The sequence below is a fragment of the Dasypus novemcinctus genome, chromosome 8 (assembly GCF_030445035.2).
Source record: "Dasypus novemcinctus isolate mDasNov1 chromosome 8, mDasNov1.1.hap2, whole genome shotgun sequence".
Lineage (NCBI taxonomy): Eukaryota > Metazoa > Chordata > Mammalia > Cingulata > Dasypodidae > Dasypus > Dasypus novemcinctus.
The window spans coordinates 125,785,735-125,813,335 of NC_080680.1; the positions used below are offsets into that span (position 1 = coordinate 125,785,735).

The 27,601-nt window shown below is 52.8% G+C and overlaps 1 protein-coding gene and 1 pseudogene across 4 annotated transcripts in view; both read left to right on the forward strand.

Moving 5' to 3' along the window:
- Nucleotides 1-1,307: 1,307 nt before the first annotated feature.
- Nucleotides 1,308-25,522, forward strand: LOC101445162 (poly(A) polymerase beta-like; annotated as a pseudogene).
- The window catches only part of VAV2 (vav guanine nucleotide exchange factor 2), a 180,508-nt gene continuing 178,410 nt past the window's right edge, over nucleotides 25,504-27,601 (forward strand). The window contains exon 1 of one of the 4 annotated variants that reach the window (XM_058302647.2): nucleotides 25,504-25,963. In XM_058302647.2, the coding sequence (XP_058158630.1) occupies nucleotides 25,760-25,963 (204 nt within the window). In that variant the 5' untranslated portion in view covers nucleotides 25,504-25,759. The remainder of the gene's footprint in view (nucleotides 25,964-27,601) is intronic. The other 3 variants (XM_058302648.2, XM_058302649.2, XM_058302650.2) reach the window with 3 other exon arrangements.

Consider the following 27,601-nt stretch of genomic DNA (forward strand, 5'->3'; position numbering starts at 1 on the left):
TACTTAATCAAGGAAACCTATGAATCCAATATAATCTAATATGCCCAGAGGAAAAGACCAGTTTACAAACTTAATCCAATATTTCTTTTTGGAATTCATCAATAATATCAAACTGCTACAGGTACTAATATCAGATAAAACAGATTTTAAATGCAAAACTTTTATGAGAGATGAAGAAGGTTGCTATATATTAATGAAAGGGACAATTCACCAAAAAGAAATAACAATAATAAATAGTTATGCACCTGGCATAAGTGCCCCAAATTACATGAGATACACACTGGAAAACTGAAGGGAGAAATAGATGTCTCTACAGTAATAATTGGAAACTTCAACACCCCACTCTCAGCATTGAATAGAACATTTAGACAGAGGATAAATAAGGAAATAGCGCTTAAAGAATATAATAAATGAACTAGACCCAGTAGACATTTATAGAGCATTACACCCCAAATTATCAGGATATACATTCTTCTCAAGTGTTCATGGATCTTTCTCCAGGGTAGACCATATGCTGGGACATAAGTCAGATCTCAATTGTCTTAAAAACATTGAAATTATACAAAATACTTTCTGTGTTACAAGGGAATAAAGCCGGAAATTAATAATGTGAGAAAAAGGGAAAGTTCAGAAATATATGGAGATTAAACAATATACTCTTAAATTATCAGTGAGTCGAAGAAATTTCAAGAGAAATCAGTAAATACCTCAAGACAAATGAAAACAAGAACACAACACGTCAAAACTTATGCGATACAGCAAAGGCAGTGCTGAGAGGGAAATTTATAGCCCTCAATGCTTACATTAAAAAAGAAGAAAGAACTAAAATCAAAGACCTAACTGCACAACTGGGGGAACCAGAAAAAGAACAGCAATCCAATCCCAAAACAAGCAGAAGGAAAGAAATACTAAAAATTAGAGCAGAAACAAATGGAATGGAGAATAGAAACTTAGAAAAAATCAACAGAACTAAAAGTTGGTTCTTTGAGATTAACAAAACTGATAAACCCTTACATTAACAGAGAGAAAAGAGAGAAGATGCAAGTAAGTAAAATAAGAAATGAGAAGGGTGACATTACTACTGACCCAGCAGAAATAAGAGATATTAAGAGGATACTATGAACAGTTGTATGCCAGTAAACTAGACAACGTTGATGAAACAGACAAATTTCTGGAAAACATGAACAAACTGACCCTACAAGAGATAGAAGACCTTAACAAACCAATCACAAGTCAAGAAATTACCTTGTCAAAAATCACTTGACCATAGATGTGAGGGTCTATTTCTGATCTCTCCATTCGATTCCATGGGTCACAAAGATAGCCTGATTGACAAGGCTATCAGACCTACTCAGCTAGGTCAGAACAGCCTATTCAACAAATCGTGCTGTGAAAACTGGATATCCATATCAAAAAGAAAGAAAGAGGACCCTTTCCTCACATTTTATACAAAAATTATTTCAAAATGCGTCAAGGTCCTAAATATAAAATCTAGAACCACAGAGCCCCTAGAATTAAGAGTAGGAAAACAACTTCAAGAACTTGTGCCTTGGAAAGCAGACTTGGCCCAGTGGTTAGGGTGTCTGTGTAACACATGGGAGGTCCGCGGTTCAAACCCCAGGCCTCCTTGACCCGTGTGTAGCTGGCCCACACGCAGTGCTGATGTGCGCAAAGAGTGCTGTGCCATGCAGGGGTGTCCCCCGCGTAGGGGAGCCCCACGAGCAAGGAGTGCGCCCCGTGGGGAAAGCCGCCCAGCGCGAAAGAAAGTGCAGCCTGCCCAGGAATGGCACCGCACACATGGAGAGCTGACACAAGATGACGCTAGAAAAAGAAACACAGATTCCCATGCAGCTGACAACAACAAAAGCAGACAAAGAAGAACACGCAGAAATGGACACCGAGAACAGACAAGTGGGGGGGGGGAAGGGGAGAGAAATAAATAAAATAAATCTTTAAAAAAAAAAAAAAAGATCTTGTGGCTTGTGGTGACTTTTTGGACCTTACACCCAAAGCACGAGCAATGAAAGAAAGAATAGAGAAGGTGGGCCCAGGGCTGAGGCAGCCCCCTCCCACCTCACAGGGTTATGCCTAGGGCAGCAGCAGCATTTTTTGGGGCGTGTGTGTGTGTGTGTGTGTGTGACTGGGCGGTGCCAACACTGGAGACTGTACATCGCGGGGATCACAGCCAACTCAGCTGCACAGAAGCACTACAGCATCACCTCTCCTACCAGCTCAGCAGCCCTGAAGGAGGCGGCCTGCACACTTAGCACAGAAATTTGAGACTCAGAAACCTTTTGGGGTTTTTGAGGAGGAGGAGGAATTGCAGCACAGGATTTTAATTTGGGGAAAATTAAATAACCTGGTTAAAGAGTTGTTCTGCTAAATAAAGGTTAACGCCAGCGGAAGCTTACTATCTAATGAATCCTGCCGACTACGCCCAAATGTTCTGCTACGGAAGAGGCAGAAACTCTAAACAATGCAAAGGCAGTTTTATTCAATCAGAAGAGTTTCAGGTTCTATCAAACGATTACAACAATTGAGCAATCACAGAAAAGAAGAGTAACTGAACACATAGGAAAGAATGAAAGCAGATACAACCACTCACCAATTTGGGGGGAAACACAACATCTGATCTCTCACGAGGCCAGGAAGTCCTTTGTGGACGATCAGAGTCCCGATTGGAAAAACGGTCCCAGGCAGAGCGTCCCCTCCTGGGTGAGGCTCCAACTGGCAGCTTGGGGACCATCCCTTTTAAGGGGTCCCGAACCTCAGAACTCCAATGAGTCTTGCAATTGGTGAGGCATGACCTCATCAAAAGTAACCGAGGGAAGCGGATGTGGCTCAACTGATAGGGCGTCCGTCTACCACATGGGAGGTCGGCGGTTCAAACCCCGGGCCTCCTTGACCTGTGTGGCGCTGGCCCATGCGCAGTGCTGATGCGCGCAAGGAGTGCCGTGCCACGCAGGGGTGTCCCCGCATAGGGGAGCCCCACGTACAAGGAGTGTGCCCTGCAAGGAGAGCCACCCCACAAGAAAAAAATGTGCAGCCCGCCCAGGAGTGGCGCTGCACACACAGAGAGCTGACACAGCAAGATGACATAACAAAAAGGGACACAGATTCCCGGTGCCACCAAGGATGCAAGCAGGCACAGAAGAACACACAGCAAATGGACACAAGAGAGCAGACAATGGCGGCGGGCGGTGGGGGGCGGGCAATAAATAAAGTAAATCTTAAAAAAAAAAAAGTAACCAAACCCATCCGGGGGCGGGGAGGGGGGGTCGCGGCTGGTCAGTCTTCCACAGGAGGGATGCGGTGTCTTTGTTCTACTCTATTCTATTCATGGTACACTGAACAGGAACAGAAATGTTTTCAGCTTTTAGTTTTACAGGGCTACAAACAGGATGAGCAAATGCCACATCTGGAAACTTGTTCCTTTTAGGCATTTGTTTTTTTGGTTACTAGGTGAGGGGGTTACCTACATAGCAGCATTACAACATTCCAAAGGGCAAAGGACAAGTTAATCATTCACAATTCTAGGCTAAAACAGCAGACACTATCGATTAGAAAGATTATGAAGTCATAATTCTTACTAATAATTTTCTTATAGTATAGCAAGAGTGGATAGGAGCAATCACTCATGGGAGTGAAAGCAAGATCTCCCATAATCTGTAGTTGAAAATGTTGGAGGAAAACTTTACATTTGGATCTTACAGGGTAGGAGTGCATACTGAAGGTGCTGGTACTGATATGTTGTGTGTTGCACCAAGACACATTGAGCAAAGTGACTTTTTCACCTCATTCTATGATAAATAGAAATTACAGTAAGAGGTAAAAGATTTAAGAATCATTTGTACCAGTTATCAAACTGAGTTCTGATGGGATAGAGATTGAAATTTTGTTTGTAAGATTAGCACTGCAGATGATTCCAGAAGATTTGGATGTACGAGGTGACAGTCTGCTTAAAAATGTAGATAGTAGATGCATAAGACGTCTTAACGGTTGCGGGGTAACTGATAAAATTTTACATCTAGTACTAAACATTGACAACTTCAGGTTAACCCTGAGAGCTATCAAACCGTGGGCCAAATGCCCAACATCTATTTCAATATATTAGGTTTTCTGGGTGGTGTTTCCTGGGCTATGCTGGTAGCGAAGAACTTGCCAGCTTTGTTCAAATGAAATAGTATCCACTCTTGTGCATGAACTTTTCTTGGTATTTTCTAAATGGGAACGGGCAAATCCAGTGCTTTTGAACCAGCCTGAAGCATGCCATCTTAATTTTCCTTATGGGACCTGAGGGTACACCCCAGTGGCAGGTGCCATCTTAGGCCGCTAATTACACCAGCAAGCCCACGGCAGAGCCCCGCGTACTACGCGCCCATTTCAACACGGATGGTCATGGCTGAGTTTACATAGGCTCGTGAGATCACAGGTGAAATTTTGCTGAGTAAGGCAGAGAGGTCTGGACTTTTGGAAACTCCCAACTTCTTTAAAGAGTACAAGCATTAGAGAAACGGTTGTGGCTCAAGCACCTGGGCACCTGTCTACCACATGGGAGGTCCCAGATTTGGTTCCTGGTGCCTCCTGGGAAAGACGAGCAAGACAGCAAGCTGATACTATGGGCTGGCGCAGAGAGCTGATGCAACAAGATAATGAATGAAGAGACACAACAAGGAAACACAATGAGAGACACAACAAGCAAGCGTGGAGGTGGCTCAAGCCATTGGGAGCCTCCCTCCCACATGGGAGGTCCTGAGTTAGGTTCCCAGTGCCTCCTAAGAAAAGACGAGGAGGCACAGAGAACACACAACAAACAGACACAGAGAGCAGACAGCAACCACAAAATGAGGGAGGAAGAAATAAATTTTTTAAAAGCACAAGCATTATATTGTACTTCTAACAACCACACCAACAGAAAAGTATCTAGAATGGGCAGCCTTGGTGGAATAAAAATTCGGAATCCTGGTTGGAAGCTTGGAGAAGAATGAATATATTACGCCTGCTCACATGACTCCCCAGGCATTTCCAGCATCCAAAGAAAACCCTAACAAGGAAGAATTTTGTACAATGTGGGTGATTGCGTTAGTATTTTAAAAAGCAGAACATCTCGGTGTCGATCTCACCTATGATATTCTGTCTTCCACATTTACAATAAAAGCAAGATGTTTGAGGTGGATAAGAAAGTTGCTGCAATGCATGGCGAAAAAAAAAAAGGAGCCTCTCCATCAGCCACTACCTAATCGTGAGCTTCCGAAAAGGACAGCGCGTTCAGCAGAGGCGTCAGACCCACAGCCGCCCCGCCTTGCCTCCAGACAGGGACAGCACCCCGCACGGCGGCGCCTCCACCTCCCGGGGGCCTGACGACCAGCCTGCTGAATGGTTCCGGCAGCTCTCAGGGCAGACGCCGTCCTGCTCCAGCTGTCCCAGCAGCTTCTGTGACCAACACAGAAGCGCCTGATGTTGCTGGGCCACAGGTAAAGTCCAGTGAGAGCCCGGGGGTACGTGGAGCGAAAGCTGCCCTTGAACTGCCCACGGCCAGCCCTTTCCCCACCACCGGAGCGTGCGTTCTGCAGAGGTGGTGCCTCGACAGGCCTCGGAAACCAAGCGCCCAGGCCTTCAGGAAAAGCAGCGGCCAGAACGCCTCACCCAGCCGGCGGCGGCGAGAGGACAGCCTCACTTCCTAAAGCAGAGCGTCCCAAGAAAACCACAGTGGGAGAGGAGGAACCAAGGGGAGACGCTGCCTTGCTCTGAGCGGACGTGGAGGAACAACTCGGCGCAGAGACAAGTACAGCTCGGTGGGAGCCTGCTCAGACAACGCCGCCTCCGCCCGCCTCCCGGGGAGCCCAGCACAGGTGCTTCTGGGACCCCTGCTCTCCCTGCAGATCCCACTCCTGTCATCAGGACTTCAGTAAGGAGCAAGGCAGACACGAAAGGACAGATACTGGGGAAGCAGACTTGGCTCAATGGATAGGGCGTCCGCCTACCATGAAGGAAGTTGAGGGTTCAAACCCCGGGCCTCCCTGACCCGTGTGGAGCTGGGCTATGCGAGGTGCTGGTGTGCACAAGGAGTGCCCTGCCACGCAGGGGTGTCCCCGCGTAGGGGAGCCCCACACGCAAGGAGTGCACCCTGTAAGGAGAGCCGCCCAGCGTGAAAGAAGGTGCAGCCTGCCCAGGAATGGTGCTGCACACATGGAGAGCTGACACAGCAAGGTGACTCAACAAAAAGAAACACAGATTCCCGTGCCACTTACGAGAATGCAAGCGGACATAGAAGAACACACAGTGAATGGACACAGAGAGCAGACAACGGGGGGGGGGGGGGGGGGAAGGGGAGAGAAATAAATAAAAAGTAAATCTTTGAAAAAAAAAGGACAAATACTGTAAGATTGCATGACTATGAACCAAATATATTGTGTATACCTATTGTATGATTTTTAAAAAGGAGACTGGAGGGTACAAGGCTAGACCTGATGGAAAATGGATTTAGGGTTTTTGGGGACCTCCCTTTTTGGGCTGATCAACACTTGACCCGAAGTCCGGAGTCCTGTTATTAATGGATCAGCAACATTTGCATTAACTATTTCAAAAGATTATCGCCTTTAAAAAAAAACCCTCAAGCTAAATTTGTATCCATAATTGACATCTGGATTGGGTTTATATTTGATGCATTGCTTGAAAAATTTGTAAAACAAACTGGCATAATAGTTCCTTATTCCGATGATGCACTTTGATGTATTTTTTGTTAGAAAGTAGAACTAATTTCAGATTTTCAGTTTGATGGATTTTCTTTTTTTTTCTGAGCATTTTTTCTTTACCGTTGGTCTTCAGATTGGACACCGCCGTGCAGGCATGTGCTGCTAGACTTCAGAGAAGGCACGAGGACACCTAGTTCAATCCCTGGGAAGTAGCCATAACCCTTAAAAAGGACATGTCAGCTCTGAGGTATATATTTGACATTGAAAGAATAATTAGGAAATTGGTTTTGGTGGAGTCATGATTAAGAAATGATATATCGGCTTAATTTATAGAATTATTTTGTAGTACATACAAACCAGCAATCAGACATCAAATGTTTTATTTGAGCTTATCAAAGCTTTGTTTCTTCAGCCTTCCATTTCTTGTCTTTGAAACAAACAAAAAATGTTTTGCTCTCCCCGCCCCCTTTATTTGGTTGTATGTACAAGGTAGGACTATCCTGATTGCAAAGCTGACATTGCAAAGCAGAGGGGAGTCCACAGCGTCACCACCCTGAGCGCGCCCAATCTCATCTGATCTCAGAAGCTAAGCTGTACTTGATGGGAGACCATCTGGGAGTACCAGGTGCTGCAGGTTTAAAAAAAATAAAAGCAGTGGGGAAGAGGATGGACTTTCCTGGGGCGATTGGATACCTATATAGGAAAAAATTAATAAACTAGATCCCTGTCTCACATTCAACACAAGAATAAACTGCAGGTGGATTGTAGATTTAAATGTAAATAGAAAAACTATAGATATTTTACAAGATAATAGAAAACAATATCTTCATGACTTTGCAATGGGAAATGATTTCTTAAATAGGTCACGAACAGTCCAACAAGGAAAAGATTAATAACACCATTGTCTACATTAAATCCAGGACATGTTTATCAAAATACCCCATTAATTCCCACAGGAGGTCGAGTTAACAATTCTCATACCATTATACACATATAGTGGAAATGACAGTTGAGTGAATGGATGGCAGCTGATTTCTCACTGTTAGGGTGGAAGGTTTCAGATAAGCAAAGGGAGGAGACCAGAATCAGCCAGTGGTGATGGATTAGAGTTGAAGACATCAGCATGAACTCATGTTTAGCTTAATATAGATACAAATGATGACATGTAGAAATATTCACAGGTATGATCATGAACACACATACATCTCCTGGCTCTGTCAACGGAGGGGGCTAGAAGGAAAGACACCCCAATAGCAATGGACACACCTACTGCCTATTCTCCGACAAAGAGAACTAGGCTCCTTGGAGAAAGGACTGATTCAAGGTTGGGCTTGAAATATACAAGACAAGCCGGGAGCATCTTATAGTGCCAGAAAGTAAGGAAGTGTTAAAAAGAAACAACCTATATCCTAAAGTATAGACCACAATGTAAGCACAGATGTCATCTTGTTTGAAAGCTATTGTCTCAGAGTCTGCACATCAGTTTAAGTAAATATGATATGAATAAGTTATAAGAATATCGCTGTGGAAGGGAAAAGGTTTTATGGTGGATGTGTGGGAGTACTGTATATTGTATATATGAATTACTGTGATCTAAGGCTCTTGTGAAGAGCTCAATAATTAGGAAAAAAGAAAAGAAAAAGATAGGATGTAGAATTTTTCCAAATCAATACGTATTCTATATCTAACCTTTAAACCCATCGCTATATTCCATTTTACTAGTAAGGGATCCTGACATTATTTTGAGCTTCACTTTTCAGGAAGTTTTGGATCACAGAGTGGTTCAACAATGGCAGTGGAGGAATACTGGTATAGGATGTTATTGACAGGTGATATATGGTTGACAGGCAGTTATACAGGGCATATGTCCAGGGTGCATGGTAATGTTTGGATATACTTATAGTGGCAACAATTAAAAACAACAGCTGGGGGGGTACAGGGTTCCTGGCCCGGGGTGCTCGGTTGTGGTCCCTAGGGGAGCAGCGGCAGTCCCCCAGATGCAACGGTAAGGACCAGGAAGGAATGAGGGTCCAACAGTAAGCCCTGATACTAATGACTATGCTTGTGAGCCTATACGCCTGAAATAAGAACAAGGCCTAGAGCAGCACTGTGCCTAGGAGTTTCCTCCTGACAGCCTTCATGTTACTCAAATGTGGCCAGTCTCGAAGCCAAACTCAGCATGTAAATGCAATGCATTCTCCCCAGCGTGGGACATGACACCCAGGGATGAGCCTCCCTGGCACCAAGGGATCACTACCAAGTACCAGCTGATGATGCAACTAGAAAATGACCTTGAATTAAATGTTCAACGTGGACCAGCAGAATATCCCTGTCTACATACAATAACAGGAGTTTAAAATGCTGTTTGACCTAATGTAAGGGGGAAATGGAAAGGAGAAATGAGTTTACATGGCTATGAGTCTCTAAAAAAAGAGTCTGGAGGTTGTCAGAAGGATTGCCCTTATGCACACCTGAGCAGAGTCTCAGAGACAGATAAAGTAGATACAACCCCAAGTATTGGTTCTTTTGAGGGCTAAAGAGACCCACAGGCTCTATGGTCATGGCAGATGGGGTTCACTGCCATGTCAGTTGGCCGTTCTTTGGAGCTGGTGTTTCTGCGTGATGGAGCTGGATACAGATGGGATCTCTTTTCACAAGACTTTCATGCTACTTTACTGGAATTGTAGTTGGTGGTGGGGTTTAAGATATATCTAGGGGATTTGAATCTCTGGACTGACAATATGATAACCAGGCCCTAAGCCTCAACAGAGTTCAACTCCTACACTCTGATTTATTGGACTTACTCCACTCAACCAACATGGAATTGAAGAAGGTCAACCACCACACCATGGAGCCTAGAGTGCCTACAACTGAAAGCAGGAGGATTGCATCCAGTATCCATGTGGAATCTAAGCCTCCTCTTGACATAGATGTGCAATGGACACAACCAATCCAAGGTCCACAGAGAAAATGTGGCATTGGTGTGGGAAAAGTGGCCATGGTGGCTGCTGGGTGCAGGGAATGGGAGGAAGAGATGAGATGTGGAGGCATTTTTGGGACTTGCAGTTGTCCTGGGTGGTGCTCCAGGGACAATTACCGGACATTGTAGATCCTCCCAGGGCCCACTGGATGGAATGTGGGAGAGTATGGGCTATGATGTGGACCATTGACCATGAGGTACAGCGATGCCCAGAGATATACTTACCAAATGCAATGGATGTGTTATGATGATGGAAGAGAGTGTTGCTGTGGGGGGAGTGGTGGGGTGGGGGGGGGGAGGTGGGGTTGAATGGGACCTCATATTTTTTTAATGTAATATTTTTTTAAAATGAATTTAAAAAATTGAAAAAAAAAAGAAAGAAACAACCCACAGTGACGGGGGTATGTCAAAGGGATACAGGAGGCAACTGAAAGCGCTCCAGTGCCAAAGCTAGAACAATATGAGCAACATAAATAAATAAAGTGATTTGTTGGCTATAAACCAAAAGAGTAAAAATAAATATCCATGAGTTCATATTGATAAAAATAAATGATTCAATAAATAAATAGGATAGATGAAACAAATCTCCCATGCAGAAGAATATCAAATAATTTATATAGGTATTCTACCCTCAAAGAGGTAGAGTGTAACTCCCCACTCTTTAAGTGTGGGCTGTGCAGAACTTCCTTCCAAAAAGTACAGCATGAAAAAAGGGGGAGGAGTTAGCTTAATAATGGGGAAACCTGACATGCACTACCTCAGCCAGGTGATCAAGGTCAACATTAGCAGAGAGAGGTCATATTAATAGCATGGACCTTTGACATGATGTGATGAGATTGGCATTTTGTCTCTGGGGTCTTCCTCCCCAAAACACACCACCCCAGTCTAATCATGAAAAAACACTAGGCAAATTCCAATTAAGGGCATTCTACAAAAATCCCTGACCAATACTCCTCAAAGCTGTCAAGGTCATCAGACACAAACCAAAGGAGACATGGCAACTAAATGTAATGTAGTATCTTGGATGGGATCCTGAGACTAGAACGTTTACATTAGGTAAACAATTAGAGGTTTGAATAAAGTATGGACTTTAATTAATAACAATGTATCAGTATTGGTTCATTAATTTTATCTTATGGATTCTTTAGGATTTTCTCTATATAGGATCATGTCACTTGCAAATAGGAATAATTAAACTTTTTCCTTTCCGATTTGGATGACTTTTACTTCTTTCTCTTGCCTGATTGCTTTGGCTAGAACTTCTAGTACAATGCTGAATAACAGTGGTGATAGCAGGCACCCTTGTCTTATTCCCAATTTTCGAGAAATGCTTCCAGTCTTTCACCATTGAGTATTACATTTATTGTGAGTTTTCATAAATGCCCTTTATATTGGGCATTATTGAGGAAGTTCCCTTCTATTCCTAGTTTTCTGATTTTTTTTAAATCATGAAAGGATGTTGGATTTGTCAAATGCCTTTTTTGCACCAATTGAGATGATTATGTAGTTTCCCCCTTCATTCTATTAATGTGAATGTATTACATTGATTGATTTTATGATAGTGAATCATGTTTATATTCCTGGAATAAATCCCACTTGATCCTGTGTTTAATCCTTTTAATATACTATTGGATTCAGTGTGCCAGTATTTTGCTGAGGATTTTTTGCATCTATATTCATGTAGCAGTTTGATATAGTTATAAATTCCAGAAATAGATACTGGATTATGTTTGTAAACTGATCTATACCTGGGCATGATTAAATTATGATTAGGGCTTTGATTGGGCCATGTCAGTTGGATGTTGAGTTCCCACCTAACAACAACAGAGTTGGGGTTTTGTTTTTTTGTGTGTGTATGTTTAAATGTTTATTGTGTATATGTCAAAACACTTTTTTTAACCTTCAAAAGCAAATTTCCACCTAGTCATCTATACATTTTTTCCCTATGATCTATTTATTTTATTTTTTAAAATGTTATATTAAAAAAATATAAGAGGTTCCCATATACCCCACATCCCACCCCACCCCACTCCTCCCACACCAACAACCCCCACCACCACTGCGGCACACTCATTGCTCTTGGTGAACACACCCTGGAGCACTGCCGCACCACATGGATAACAGTCCACATTGTTGTTTGCACTCCCCCCCCAGTCCACCCAGTGAGTTATGGCAGGATATATAATCTCCAGCATCTGTCCCTGCAACATCATTTAGGACAACTCCAAGTCCCAAAAATGCCCCCACATCACATCTCTTCTTCCCTCTCCCTGCCCCCAGAAACTACCATGGCCACTTTCTCCACATCAATGCTACAATTTCTTCCATTACTAGTCACAATAGTTCAATAGTAGGATATCAGTTAAGTCCACTCTAATCCATATTTTATTTCTCCATCCTGTGGACCCTGGGATGGTGATGTCCACTCCAGCTCTATATCTAGAGAAAGCTTATATTCCACATGGATGATGGATGCAATTCTCCTGCTTGGAGTTGTAGGCACTCTTGGTTCCCTGGTGTGGTGGTTGATCATCTTCATCTCTCTCTTAGCAGGCCTGGGTAAGTCCAATGAACCAGAGGGTAGGAGTTACAAGTCTGCTGAGGCTCAGGGCCCAGCTGGCACATAGACAGTCCATAGATTCAAGTCTCCTGAATATTCACCAACCCTAGGGCCAACCACAGTTTCAGTAAAAGCAACAGAAGAGGCATGTGTAGAAAGGTCACATCTGAGTCCAACTCCATCACACTCAGGAACACCAATTCCAAAGTAGGGCCAACTGACATGGCACTGAATTCCAGAGCCATTTGCCATGGCCATATAACCTGTGGGTCTCCGTAGCCCTCAGGAGAACCAGTACCTGGGGTTGTATCTACTTTGGCTGTCTCAGGAGTCCTGCTGAGGCATGTGCAAGTGTGACCCCTCTGATGACCTCCTGACTCTCTTTCGAAGACTCTTAGCCATACAAACTCATTTGTCTTTGCCATTTCCCCCTTTTATTCAACAAGAAAAAGCAGTTTTTAACACATGATCCTACATGTAGGCTGAGATAGTCTGCTGGTCTGAGTTGGCCCTTTTATTCAAGGTCTTTTTCTAGTTACATTACCAGCTGGTGCTTGGTAGTAATCCCTCGGTGCCAGGGAGGCTCATCCCTGGGAGTCATGTCCCATGTTGGGGGGAAGGGAATGCATTTACATGCTGAGTTTGACTTAGAGAGTGGCCACATTTGAGCAACATGGAGGCTCTCAGGAGGTAACTCTTAGGCACCCTGCAGCTCTAGGCCTAGTTCATATTTCAGGCACACAGGCTCATAAGCATAGTCATCAGGATCAAGGGCTCATTGTTGGACCATCCTTCTTTGTTGGTCTTTGCTATTGCACTCGGAGGATTGTTGCTGTTCCATTGGGGAATGTGATAGAGCTCCCCTGGCTAGGAACTCAGCAATCCCTAAGTTGTCACTTATAACTGTAACTACTATGAAAATACCCTACATATATCCAAACATTTTTAAGTATCCTATATACATGCCCTGGAGAACTCCCTCCCAACCATGTGCCCCCCATCAATAACATCCTACACCAGTGTTCCTCCGCTGCCATAGCTGAACCTGTCTGTGGTCCAAAACTTCTTCAAAAATGAAGCCTAATATATTGCCAAATTCAATTAATAGGAAAATGAAATATAATGATACGTTTAAATACAAGAAATAGAATACATACTAATTGAGAAAAACTAAAATAAAGTAAAAATAAATAGGGATATTAAAAAATGAAAAATATTATAAAGATTTGTTTTAGACATTTTGTATTTCATCACTGCAGTAGGTGTTGCCTTGTATGTACAGTGGCAAGGCCATTTCTTTCATTTCTTCCTCGGTGTGTACATCCTTTCTTTCTTTCTTTTTTTCTAATTTTTTATTTCGTCTTTACAAAAGCTTTAGATCACAGTAATTCACATGTACAATATAGGGGACTCCCATATATCCAGCATCAAACCTTTTCCCCTTCCCCAGAAGTGATCTTTTTACATACTCATGTTATATTTGCTATAGCTGTTGTATAGGTATTGAAATAAGTTTTCAAACATTATTCCATTTGGGTTTACATTATGGTTTATATTTTCTAAAGTTTTAGTTACCTTAAATTTTACATTATGGTTTGCATTTTAGCCTATAGACTTTTATACATTTTTTTATGTAATTTAACATGTTCTATATCCATCACTGCACGATCCTGTGGAACACTTCCACTGCCCCCCAGTTACCCTGCTTCCATCTATTCTATACCTCTCTCCCCCTCCCCTCAGGATCCCCAGTGACAATCAATCTTCATTACTTGAAGGACCAGATTCACAGATACTTGCAACAATGCTGAGGGCTTGACATACTAGACTGCCCTAACCCATTGGGAGCCACCAGTTCTCCTGAGAGACACAATTCCCTCTGTTTGAGATCAGGTCTCCCCGGGATGTGGGCACACCTTCACACTCACTGCATGGGTCTCCACCTGATGATATAACACACTATGACAAGATGAGCCCCCACACACTCCCTAGAAGCCTGCCCCTGTGCCAGCTGCCCCCCCCCCAAGCATCTTAAACTGGTCTGTACCTGGGCATGATTAAATTACGATTAGGGCTTTTATTGGGCCACGTCAGTAGGGTGTTGAGTCCCCACCCAACAAGGACAGAGGTGGAGGTTTTTAATGTTGGAGTTTTGATGTTGGAGTTTGATGCTGAAATCTTAAGCTGGAGTCCTGGGAAGTCAGCTCACAGAGGAAAGAGAAGCCAGCCCCAGGAAGAGAGGAACCCTGAGCCCTGAAAGAAGCAAGCCTGGGAAGAGAGGAGCCCTGGCAAAGGTCAGCAGCCATCTTGCTCCACTAAAAATAGACTTTGGTGAGGGAAGTAACTTATGCTTTATGGCCTGGTAACTGTAAGCTCCTACCCCAAATAAATACGCTTTATAAAATCAAACAGGCTTCTGATATTTTGTATCAGCACCCCTTTGGCTGACTAATACAATTCCTAAAGGATATTGGTGTGTAATTTTCTGTTCTTTCTTTGCTTTCTTTGTCTGACTTTGGTATAAGGGTAAAGCAGGCCCCATAGAATGGCTTAGGAAGTAACCCCTCTTCTATTTTTTGGAAGAGTTTGAAAAGGATGGTGTTAAATCTTTAAATGTTTGGTAGAAATCAGCAGTGAAACCATCGGGTCCTGGAATTTTCTTTTTTGGGAGGTTTTGATTACTGAGTCAGTCTCTTTTTTGTTATAGGTTTGTTGAGATTTCCATTTCTTCTTGTGGTCAGATTGGCAATTTGCGTGTTTCTAAGAATTTGCCCATTTCATTTATGTTTTCTAATTTGTCGGTATATAATTGCTCATAGGACCCTCTTAAAATCCTTTTTATTTCTGTAAGATCAGCCATAATGTCCCCACTTTCAAATGTGACTGGTTATTTGTGTTCTTCCCTCTTTTTCTTTGTCAGTCTGGTTTAAGTTTTATCAATATTATTGACCCTCTCAAAAACATAACTTTTGGTTTTGTTGATTCTCTCTATTGCTTTTCTATTCTCTATGTCATTTATCTCTGCTGTAATCTTTACTATTTCTTTCCTTCTACTAACTTCGGGTTTAGTTTGTCCTTTTTGTTCTAGTTTCTTTATGTGATGTTAGGTTATTGGTTTATGATTTTTCTTTTTTTAATGTACACCTCTTCTTTTTTCAAGTGGGCATCTATTTTTAAAGTGTTGTGTTCCTGACCTTAGGGAAAAAACTTTGAGTAGGATTTAAGTTGTGGATTTTTCATACCTGCTGTTTATCATGCTGAGGAAATTCCTCTTTATTCTAGTTTACTCAGTGTTTGAAGAAAGGATGCTGGATTTTATTAAATGCCTTTTCTGTGTCAACTGAGATAATGTGCCCCCCCCCCTTCATTCTACTGATGTGATGAATTACATTGATTTTATGATGTTGAACCTTCCTTGCATTCTTGGAATAAATCCCACATGGCTGTGCTGTATAATCCTTTCAATGGGCTGTGAAAATCACCATGTCTGGTACTGCGTGGCCACAGGGGGCTTCTCATTGTGCTCAGCCATGGCCCTTGCTGCTGCCCACCCTCCATAGCACCTTTTCATTTCTCAAGGCTGGGCTTGGAGCTTCCTTGGAATCCTGTGAGCTGTCAATGTTCTTTCCTGCTTGATTCCTGCAAGATTGGATTCTTTTAGAGAAGAATCCTGTATTTGTTTCCCGAAGCTGCAGTTGCAAATTATACAAACTGGGTGGCTTAAAACAAAAATGTACTCCTGCACAGTGCTGGGAGGCCAGAGGAACAAAGCCAAGGCGTCAGCAGGGCCACGCTGTCCAGAGGTTCTAGGAGAGACCCTTGCCTGCCTCTTTTGTGGCTGTTGGCAGCCCTTGGTGCTCCTTGGCTAGCGGACGCATCCCTCCAACACCTGCCTCCGTTTTGCTTGTCCTTCTCATCTTCTCTGAGTTCCCTTCTAAAGGGCACTTGTCATTAGACTCCGAACCCGCCTGGTGATCCAGGAGAATCTCATCTCATGGTCTTTAACATAATCCCAATCTAAAAGAGCCTTTCCCCAAATGAGATCGCCTCCACAGCTGTCAGGGATTTGATGTGGACATATCTTTTGGGGGCCACCATCCAAAGCCACTACAAACCCTTCAGGATGCAGGCAAAATGGAAGGAATCTGGGATTGATCAATTGGCCTTGTTTTGGCTGAAAGCAATGAAAATGCAGCTTGTCTAAGGGAATGGGTCGAAGTAGCAAAAGAATTCAATGATCTCCCATGGTCACCTTGAATGATGACCCACTGCATGTCTCTGGAGGAGAGGGAACGTGTCCAAGAGTGGTGTTCCAAGTGCAAGTCCATGGCTATGGTGTGGGAGATGTTTTTAGTGGCTTTTCAAGGAAGAGAATACAAAGCTAAAATTCCTGAATTTCAAGACACCCAAGATCCCTACAGATGTTGTCCGCCTGAAGCAGAGGTGCGGTGTCTTGTTAGGCAGAGGACTCTGGCCCCTGCAGGCCAGCCTTTACTGAGGAGCAGGCCACTTCTGCTAGCTTAGGGGTTGCAGAGGGATCTTGGGGTTTAGGGTTTCTAAGTGTGTTGACCTGGATGTCCCCAACTGTATTAGTCAGCCAGAGGGGTGTTTATGCAAACCAGAAATTGGTTGGTTTTTATAAAGGGTATTTATTTGGGGTAGGTGCTTACAGGTACCAGGCCATAGAGCATAAGTTACTTCCCTCCCCAAAGTCTATTTCCACATGTTGAAGCAAGATGGCTGCCGACGTCTGCGAGGGTTCAGGCTTCCTGGGTTCCTCCCTTCCAGGATCTTGCTTCTCTTTGGGTTCAGGGTTCCTCTCTTCCCAGGGCTTGCTTCTTCCTGGGTTCAGGGTTCCCCCCTTCTAGGGTCTTGCTTCTTTCCGGGCCCAGGGTTCTTCTCTTTCTGGGGCTGGCTTCTCTTTCCCCTGTGTGCTTACTTCCCAGGGCTCCATCTTAAGTCTTCAGCATCAAGCTCTAACATCAAAACTCCAACATCAAAAACCTCCAACTCTGTCCTTTGCCTTTTATCTGTGACCAAGGGGTGGGGACTCAACGCCCTTCAGGTAAACCTCTGAATCCAATATAATCTAATATGCCCAGAGGAAAAGACCAGTTCACAAACATAATCCAGTATTTCTTTTTGGAATTCATCAGTAAATAATATCAAACTGCTACACCACCCCATCATGCACCAGTCCCTCCCCATCTGCCCTGATCTTGACCGAGAAGACCTGCTGAGGGTGAGAATCCAGCCTTCCCTGCAGCGTGGGCTGGACCTGATCCTCGTTTTTTTCTGCCTTGCGGCTCCAGGAGAGGACAGTCTCTTTAAACACTTCCACAGAGGTCCCCTGGCTTTCATCCCTTATCTTGTGATTACCCATTCTCGACCTTCTGTTGGCTTTCCCAGTGCAGTCACAGCTCCCTGCAACGGCCATCGGCCATCGTTTCCACGCCCTAACGGCTACTTCCCTCGAGCCGTGTGCAGGGCGGCGACATTGCACTCCCCGAGTGTTCCCTCCCAGGGGAGCCCCATCCCCGTCCCCCCCCCCCCCGGGGAAAGTCTGGACAATCAACACTGCTACCTCCTGCCGGGACTCTCAGGCCCCACCTGCCGTCGGGGGGGGGGGGGTGGGTTCTTGTTGCCAGCAGGCCAGCGTTGGCGTCTGCTTCCGTGGACCACTGCAGGCACCAACTGCTGGAGGTCGGGGTCCCTGGGACCCAGAGATGGGAGTGCAGGCGGCTTCCTGGGGAGAGCGCCTGGAACACCACCTGTCAAGGGCAGAGGGCAGGGGAGCAGATGTGGCTCAACTGATAGAGCGTCCACCTACCACGTGGGAGGTCCAGGGTTCAAACCCCGGGCCTCGTGACCCATGGGGTGAGCTGGCCCATGCGCAGTGCTGATGTGCTCAAGGAGTACCGTGCCACACAGGGGTGTCCCCCACATAGGGGAGCCCCACGCACAAGGAGTGCGCCCCGTAAGGAGAGCTGCCCCCTGCAAAAAAAGTGCAGCCTGCCCAGGAGCGGCGCTGCACACGCGGAGAGCTGACGCAGCAAGATGATGCAACAAAAAGAGACAGATTCCCAGTGCCACTGACAAGAATGCAAGTGGACACAGAAGAATACACGGTGAATGGACACAGAGAGCAGACAATGGGGGGCGAGGGGGGAGAGAAAAAAATAAAAAATAAATCTTTAAAAAAAAAAAGGGCAGAGGGAGAGGCTGAGCCGAGATGAAGTCGCAACAAAGGCCTCGGCCGATCCCATGGGGCGCTCAGAAGCTGGGACAGCCGTCAGGGTTGTCCCAAATTGGGACAAGGGGGCTGGCCCTTCGCACCCCTGCTTTGATAGTTCCTGGATGTGGGCTGCCCTGGAGGGGGCTGCAGCCTTGAATGGGGGGCTTCCTCGGGTGGGGGGCTTCCTTGGGCGAGGGGCTTCCTCAGGTGGGGGGCTTCCTCAGGCGGGGGCTTCCTCTAGTGGGCGGCTTCCTCGGGTGGGGGCTTCCTTGGGTGGGGGGCTTCTTCTAGTGGGGGGCTTCCTTGAGTGAGGGGCTTCCTCGAGAGAGGGGCTTCCTCGGGCGGGGGGCTTCCTCGGGCAGGGGCTTCCTCTAGTGGAGGGCTTCCTCGGGCAGGGGGCTTCCTCAGGCAGGGGGCTTCCTCGGGCGGGGGCTTCCTCGGGCGGGGGGCTTCCTTGGGTGGGGGCTTCCTCGGGCGGGGGGCTTCCTCAGGCAGGGGCTTCCTCTAGTGGAGGGCTTCCTCGGGCGGGGGGCTTCCTCGGGCGGGGGGCTTCCTCGGGCGGGGGGCTTCCTCTACTGGGGGGCTTCCTCAGGCGGGGGGCTTCCTCGGGCGGGGGCTTCCTCAGGCGGGGGCTTCCTCGGGCGGGGGGCTTCCTCTAGTGGGGGGCTTCCTCGAGTGAGGGGCTTCCTCGGGCAGGGGCTTCCTCGGGCGGGGGGCTTCCTTGGGCGGGGGGCTTCCTCGGGTGGGGGGCTTCCTTGCGTGGGAGGCAATTCCTGGGAGCAAGCCCCCGTGAGTCTCCTCCTGAGGGGCGGCTGGGAAGTGTGACGTGGCACCCACACCAGCACGTGGTACCTTACGACTTTACAAAGTTCGCTGAGAGGGTGGGAGCCCCATCTTCCAAGGCTGTCGACGTAGCGCTGACCAGGCGGGGTCCTGGGGTACACTGCCCCAGGGGGGCCCGGCCACTGTCCTTCACGGCACTTCCCTGCGGTGGATGCGTTTGTATTTTCAATGACATCCGCGAAGTTCCCCCCGCCACGTGCTCATCTGTGTTGGACTTTGCAGAAAGCACTTCTTAGTGCCACCCCATGCACGCTCACCGTGAGCCTCCTTTTGCAGTTGAGGAAACTGAGGCACAGAGAGGTTAAATCACTTGCCCGTAAGCTGTAGGGCCTGGTCCCACCCAAGGCCGGTCGGCTGAACGCACAGAGCGCAGGCTGCTCTCCTTGCACAGGGCACGCGCCCGGGGCGGGCTGGCGGCCAGGCGCTGGGGGCCTGCAAGGGGGAACCCGAGGAGGTGGCTTCTCTCGGGACACACGTCCTGCAGGAGCACTGAGAAGGTGTCCGGGGGGGTGGGGTGTCCTTTGGTGGGGTCGGGGCAGCTCCTTGGGGAGGGGGACAGGACCTGCCTCGCAGGGAGCGCCGATGGCAGCGGGTGGCCTGGGGAAGGGATGGCTCAGGGCTGGGGAGGGGTGGGGTGCAGGGAGGCACCAGGCATGGGGACACGGCAGGATCTGCTTGGCCTGAAAGGAAAAGTGGGTGCAGGAAGCCCCTGGGCCGCCCGCTGGCCACGCTGCAGGCGGAGCAGGACACGCTGGATGGGGTGGGCCTGGGGCCGGCGGCTACCGCAAAGCTGGGTCACGATGGCAGGGACAACAAGCACCTAAACCCTGGAAAAGCCCGGGCAGGAGGGACCGAGACCCCCGGACCTGCTTCTACGCTGGGGGAGGGGTGAGGAGCGGCTGTAGGCGCCTAGAAAGAATAAAATGGGTGCCCAGGGAGCGCCCGTGTCAGGCCCTGCAGAGACCAGCTTACTGCCCCACGAGGGTGCCTTAGCGGAGGGCCAGAGGCCAGGGCCGGGGCAGTGGCCTTCTTGTCCGGGGCGAAGGGCCGTGATGGTCCCAGGAACAGCAGGGCACGCTTTGAAGCTGGCTTAACACACTGCGCCCTCTTGCTCTGGGCCCCAGCTCCCGGGAGGCAGACGGGCGGCCGGGGCAGCAGGAGCCGGGACCTGGCATGCCCGGGGGTGCCCACGGCTTGGCACGAGCCCGGGATGCTGGGGTCTCCCTTTGCCCGCCTGGGTGGAGGGTGGCCAGGGTGGGCGGGTCCCACAGAAACCTGGAATCCGCCCTGAATCTCGATTTCTCAGCTCAGACTCCTACTGGCAAAGAAAGTAAGTCCCGGAGAAACTTTTCTCCTTCAGGACCTTTTTTTTTTTTTTTTGAGGTACCAGGGTTGGGGATTGAACCCAGGACCTCGTGTGTGGGAAGCCGGCGCTTGGCTCCCCTGGGTGGGCCCCTTTGTTGGTTTTGCTTGTTGTTTTTGTTTATTCAGGAGGCACCGGGAACTGAACCCGGGATCTCCCATGTGGGAGGCGAGCGCTCAGCCGCTTGAGCTACATCCACTCCCCTCCGAAGTCTTGAACTCGCAGCTCTCAGGAAAGCTTGAAGCCTCAGGTAGAACTCGAGAGAAAACTGCCACACACCTCTTAAAGTGTCATTCAGCCGAAACGGGATTTGACGGTAGAGCCGAGAGCACAGTTTGCGCACCGCCCGTGGCTTGGGCCCTGGGCTGGGTGTGAAGGCAGCAGCCACAGCGAAGGGCGCTGGGAGTCCCTGCAAGCGCAGGAAGCCCACAGCCCGGGTTCCGCTGTGGCTCCGCCGGGGCAGATGGCGCCCCTCTGCACCGCCAGCCTCCCGGGAAAGGCCGGCAGCGGACTGCGTGATGCGGCTACAAAGGGAATTGTCAACGTATGTGTCCATGGGGGCTCGGCACTAGTCCTCTGCCCTGTCGTGTTGGGACGAGTCAAGAGCCCTCCTCCCCAGGGGCAGAGCCAGTGCAGGATGGAGAAGGGGAGAAGGGATGGAGAGACGGGTGCACGGAGGAGTGGGGTGATGGGTGGACTGCAGGGAGGGATGGGTGGAGGGACCGGCAGAGGCAGAGGGACAGATGTGCGTCTCTGGAGGAGCAGCTTTCAGGAGGTCCCTGTGCCCCTAGCTGGAGCGGGGGCCCCCCTGCCTCCTGCCGCAGGTCTTGGCTGTGGTGGGGAGACCTGGCCTGGGGTCCTCAGGCGCGACTGTGTGTGGCTGTCCGCCCCCCGCTTGTCGCCAAGGCCCGTGGGGGAGGCGCAGCTCTCCCCGCCGCGCTCGCCACTGGCGAGGCCACGGGCCCGGCCCCGGGCGCCGCGCAGCGACAAGGGAGGGGCTGGTGGCCGGCAGCAGCCCCGAGCTGTCCAGGCCCCGGGCCCTGGAGATGTTTTGCTGAAGGCACCCCGGAGCCTGGCCCAGCTTGCCTGCGCTCTGCCCATCACGCCGTTTGGGCAAGGTGCTGACACTGGGGGAGCACGCGGGACGCAGGTGTAGTAAGGGTGCGTGGGGGGCAGCTGTCACCATCCAGCCAGAGAAACGCGGGGAAGCCAGGGCCGCCTGCCGCCCAGCGCCGCCCAGGGGCCTCCTCTCTGGACCCCCACCCCACAGCTTCCTGGGCAAGTGGCAGCGTTGGCAGTGCCCCGTCTCTCTGCCCCCCTGGCACAGGCTCTGCTGCTTCTGTCCCCACAGCCCCCGGAGACGCCAATGCCTGCTTCAGGACTCTCGGGCATGTGCGTGTGTGCTGGCATGTGTTTTATGGCCCTCGCTCTGCCTCCACGGGCTTTAGACACCACAGCCCAGGGCTCAGACACCCCCTGCCTCCCTGGTCACCCACCCACGCATCTCGGGGTGTCAAGGGAGAGCAGAAAGTTCCAGGCACAGAAGCCCCATTCAGCAGCCACCCTCGGTGCCAACGGAGCCTGGCATTTGGGCCCAGCCGCTTCGTACACGGACGGGTAACACGCGACAGCATGTCCTGTGTTGGTGCTGCAGGACAAAGCTACTGTGATTAATGGAGCACCTGGGAGGCGAAAGTGCTCGGGCCAACCGCTGCTCCAGGCACGGCGTGGTGCCACGGACGCGCACACTGTGAGAGGGAAAGGGCTCAAAGGACGATGCTTTATAAGAACAAACCTTAAGTAGTTAAGAAGCGGGACAACGTTAAACGTGCAGCAAATACTTCTGACACGTTAAAATACTGTTCGACTAATGCTATAACTAGGCATTACAGTCAGTTTTGTTCTCACCTTTGCATCACTTTAACACGTGTCCGTGGCTTTACAAAAGAACATACTGGGTTTTTGAAACCGTAGTGGTAAGGCTTGGCCACGCTGTCAGTTTTCTCATTGGGTCTTGGGTTTGCCGACTACTTCTTGAGCACCTGCTACGTGCTGAATCCTTTGCGGTGCTGGCAGTAAAGCGGGACAAAGTAGACACAGGGACAGTTCAGAGGATAAGACGGGCTGTGAGCAAATACACGAGGTGGTGGGAAATGCGGAGAAGAAACCTAGCGCAGGTGAGTGGGAGAGGGCCAGGCGGGACCTCTGCGATGGAGCGTGGGCTCGGCCGACACAGCCGTGCAAAGGCCCCGCGCCCCCGGGCCCACCTGCAGGGGCAGATGTTACCTCCAGTGAGCAGGCGCCTGGTGACACCTGGGCCCGCCTGCGTCCTCGCTGGCTGCTGCGGACTGACGGGAGGCGGCAGGGGAGGAGCAGGCAGACCCCGGCGAGGCTGCGGGAGGGCCCGGGGAGGGTGGCTGGACCGCGGCGGTGGAGGGGCGCGTGGAGGAGGGAAAGCCGATTGCCCGTGGAGGCGGCTGCTCAGCCCTGCCGGCAGACTGGACGTGGCGTGAGAGCAAGCAGGGTTGACCGGAGGGTTTATCGGAAGTGGCGGACTTTAGCTACTTTGTGCCTTAACGTCTTCATCCTGGACCCGTCCCTCCTCGCCCCACTTCTCTTCCACCTGAAACACTCGCCATCTCTGGATGCCAACCCAAGGCCCAGCGCCTTTCGGAACCCTTCCACCACTTCACTGGAGTTCCCCTCTCGCCCGCCACCACCACCCTGTGACCGCTGCGCATCTGCTGCGGTACGTTTGGTGCTGGGTCCCCACTGAGGACAGCACCCTTTCCTGCCTGGCACACCTGGGGGGCGCCGCTCCGTCGTCCAGCAGGCCGTTCACATCCCAGGCGACGCGGGTGGCTTTGGAGCTTCCGGACCCACGTCCACTCTAGGAGTTACCCTGACGCAGGCTCTGGGCTTTTGCACAGGACCTGCTCACACCCACACCCGAGTGTTCTGTGGTCAGACACCCACTCCCTCCTGCCTGCCCGGCCTCCCCGGATTAGGAGCTGAGACTCAGGGAGGTGCTGGGGTTGGCCGGCCCCCGTCTCCCGACCTGGCTGTGGTCAAGACTGAACCCCAGATTCCCAGGGCAGCTCCTGCCCGGGTAGAGCCCCCCTGCCTGCTGGCTCCCCAGGCCGGCCAGGTGGCGGCTCTGCCCGCGGCCCCCACCAGAGGGCAGCAGAGGACCACCTGTGCTCCTGGCGCAGCCGCCTGTGTCCCAGGCCATCTTGGTCAGTTCCCTGTCCAGGCAGGAGGTCAAGAGCATCCCTTCCGCGGTGAGGGGGCCTCCTCTGGAGGGAGCCACCGGCGTGGGAGGCCGTGGGAGAGAGAGCAGCTCTTCCACGCCGACCCCTTTCCAGCCCTCACCCTGGCCAGCCTCTGGGTAATTTATCCTCTAGAGACCTAGAGTCTGTGGGTGCGTGGGGTTCCCCGAGTCCACACAGGAGGGGAGGTTCCTGTTCAAGAGGGACCCGGGCGGCTCCCACCCCCCGCTGCGCTGGGTCAGCTCGCCGCAGGCAAGGAAGGCCCAAGCTCCCACCCCGCACAGCCTTTCTCCCCGCACGAGCACCCGTGGAAGGGGCCCAGGCGGGAGCTGCGCGTGCCCGCCGCCCGGCCTGCCCCCACTAGTGGCGGGGTGCGGGTGTTCCCTGGGGGGCCAGCCCCTTCCCGCTTCCCTCCGGGGGCCCCGAGCCAGGCTCCGGCCCCTCCGCCTGGGCCGGCCACGCCTGAATCCCCGCAGGGGCTACTCCTGGGACCCCCGGAGCCGGCCCTGGGCCCCGGAGTGGGAGTGGGTGCGCCGGTTCCTCCAGGACCCCCCCCCCCCCACGGTGGGAGGTCCCGCAGACACTGGCCGCCACCACCGAGGCGGGGGTGGACGGGCCGTCGGCGGGAGAACCCCGACTTCCAGGCAGCCGCGCCAGGTCGCCATGTCGGGTCATTCCCAGAACCGCTCTTTCTGTCCTCGAAGCCCCGCCCAGCCCCTCGAGGCCAGCTGGACGGAACGCCGGCCCGCCCCCGCCCCACCCCAGCCGGCGGGAGGCGTGGCCCGGGGGGAGCGGGCGCAGCGCCCGCGGACCCCGCAGCCGGCGGGGGCGCACGGGGACCCCGGCCCCCTTCCTCCTGTCACCTAATCGAGCGTCCGGTGCCTGCGACCGGCCTCGGCGCAGGGTGGGGTGGGGTGTCCCCGCGGGCCCGGGGCCGGCGGGGGACCCCGATTATCCCGCCGGGGCCGCTCGAGGCCTCGGCCCAGCCCCGCGCCCCTTCCCGAAGGACCCCGCGGGGCTGCCCAGCGCGACAGGGGCCACCGCCACGGGGGCCCGGCACGCGGCCGGGGAGCCCGCAGAGAGCGACCCGGTCCTCGCGCGCGGGCGCCCCCCGCGCCGAAACCCCGCGGAGCCCGCGCGCCCGCCGGGGGAGCAAGTCCGCGCCCCGCGCCGCCCCCGCCCTCCGCAACTTTCGCGGGCGCCCGCGGAGGGCAGGAAGTGGGGGGGCGGCGCGGGTCGGCCCCGCCCCGGGCCCCGCCCCCGCCGTGGCCGCGCCCCCCGCGCCCCCCGCGCCCCGGAGCCGCCGAGTCGGAGCGCCGGGCGCGGAGCGCGGAGCCCGCGGGCGCGGCGAACAAAGCGCGGCGGCGGCGGCGGCGGCGCGGCGAGCCCAGGCCGGGGCGGCGCGGGGCGGGCGACCCGCCGGGCCTTTGTCTCCGGGCGGGGCGGCAGCGGCGGCGGCCGCGGGGCGCCCCGAGCGCAGAATGCGGCGCCCGGCGGGGCGGGCCGGAGAGCGCGGCGGCGGCGGCGGCGGGCGGCGTGGAGCCCGGCCCGGAGCCCGGGGGGACTTGTGTGTGTGAAGGGGGGACCCGGCACCCGCACGTGGGCGGGAGCGGCGGCCGGCGAGCCCGCGGCGCGGCCCGAGGAGGCGGCGACGACGAGGAGGAGGCAGCGCAGGGCGAGCGCGGCGGCGGCGCCGCCGGACCCCGCTGCGCCCCGAAGCCCCGCCCCGGCGGCCGAGCCCCGCGCGGGCGGGCGGGATGCCCGGGGCCGCGGCGCGCTAGCCCAGCGCGGGCCGGAGCGGGCGGCGGCGCGCCATGGAGCAGTGGCGGCAGTGCGGCCGCTGGCTCATCGACTGCAAGGTCCTGCCGGCCAACCACCGCGTCGTGTGGCCCTCGGCCGTGGCCTTCGACCTGGCGCAGGCGCTGCGCGACGGCGTCCTCCTGTGCCAGCTGCTGCACAACCTCTCCCCCGGCTCCATCGACCTCAGGGACATCAACTTCCGGCCGCAGATGTCCCAGGTGAGCGGCCGCGCGCGGCGGGAGGGGCTCTGGGGCCGCGCGCCACCGGCCGGGGCGCGGGAGCTCGGGGAGCTCGGCGGGAGGGGGCGCGCGCCCCGGGGCCGCCAAGTTACCCAAAGTCTCCCCGGCCCGGGAGCGCCCGAACTCGGGCCTGGACTCCCCGCGGCGTCCCTCCCGCACCCCGGCCACGCGCCGAGCCCGAGCTGGGGTCCTCGGGGCGCAGCCGAAGGCCGCGGGGAGCGACTGCCCTCGGGACCCGGCGCCCCCTCCCGCCCGCGCCTCCTCGCCCCCTCCTGCCGGCCCCGCACCCTGTCCCCCAGCCCCGTCGGGCTCGGCTGGGTGGCCTTTGTCGCGGCGGAGGCGCGCGTGTGGCCGCCGGGCCGGCAGGAAAATGTCCGTGCGTCTGGCGTTGGCCCCTTCGAGGGAACTTGGCCGAGACTTCAACAGAACGCCGCCCCGTGGCGCGGTCGGGGGGTCGCGGGCCCTCCCCCGCACGCGACGCAAAGCGCCCCCGGGAGGCATGAGGGTCCGGTCCAGGCTCCCGGGGTCCCGGCCGGCCCAGGAGCCCCATCTTGGGTTTAATTAAACTAATTGCGGGGCGCTTGGCTTCTCCGAGTGGACCACGGCCGTTCCCGAGGGTGGCCCTGGAAAACGGGGGCCCAGGATGGGGAGACGGGGTGAGTCACCACTCAGCGCAGTCCCAGGGTGCGCCGTGCAGCCGCTGCCCCTTCCTGGTGGTCACGGCAGGAGCTGTGTGGGGGCCGGCCTTGAGGGGGAGGGGGCTGCCCCCCCTTGGACTGTGAGGCCGGCGCCCTCCGTGTGCTCCTTTGCAGGTGATAACTCACCTGGCCACCAGGTGTGCCCGGGGCAGGCTGCTTTCCCCGCCCCGTCCTCTGAGCTGTGCGCGCGGCCACTCGGGCTGGGAAGCGCTCTCCCATCTCAAAGCTGTCCCGTCCGTGGGGAGGACGGGCCGCCGCTGGCAGGAGGCGAGCTGGCCTGCCGGGCACCCGCCTCTCACGGCTTGTCCTGGGCGTTGTTTCCGGCCGCCTGGTGGGCAGGCCGGGGCACAGGGCCCGGGGCCGCGGGCTGGGCAGAGTCGCCCGGCCCCGGAGCTGCCCCTTCTCGGCTGTGGTTGGGGCAGGATGGGGGTAACGCTGGCCGTGGCAGGGGTTCCTCCCTGCCCTGTGCTGGCCGTGGGTGCCCCAGGCTCTCTGCGGGTCCCGGAGCCCCTTGCCGGGGGGGCGGGCAGTGATGCTGCAGCGGGAGTTGAGGCTCACCATCTGGACGCCGCCCTGGGCCACCTTTTATGGCTGGACCGGCCCCTCTGGGGTCTGCCAGGGTGGGCTGGCCGCATGGACCCTTGTGTGCCCGTGGGCGGCCCAGGACGGCTCCGTGAGCCTGCGTGGAGTTGGGTCTGAGAGCCCTGAGGGTGCAGGGCTCCCGGGTGGCTGCCCTTACCAGCCAGATTCACCCCGGGCATTTGATGACAAGGACAGTGGCGGGTGCCCCTTCTGACCCAAGTGTGCCAGGCATATCCTGGGGAGGGAGTGGCAGCTAAGCTCTGAGAGGTCGGGGAACTTGCCCCGGGTCACGCAGAGAGGATGTGGCAAAACTAAACATGAACTTAGGCCTCTCCTC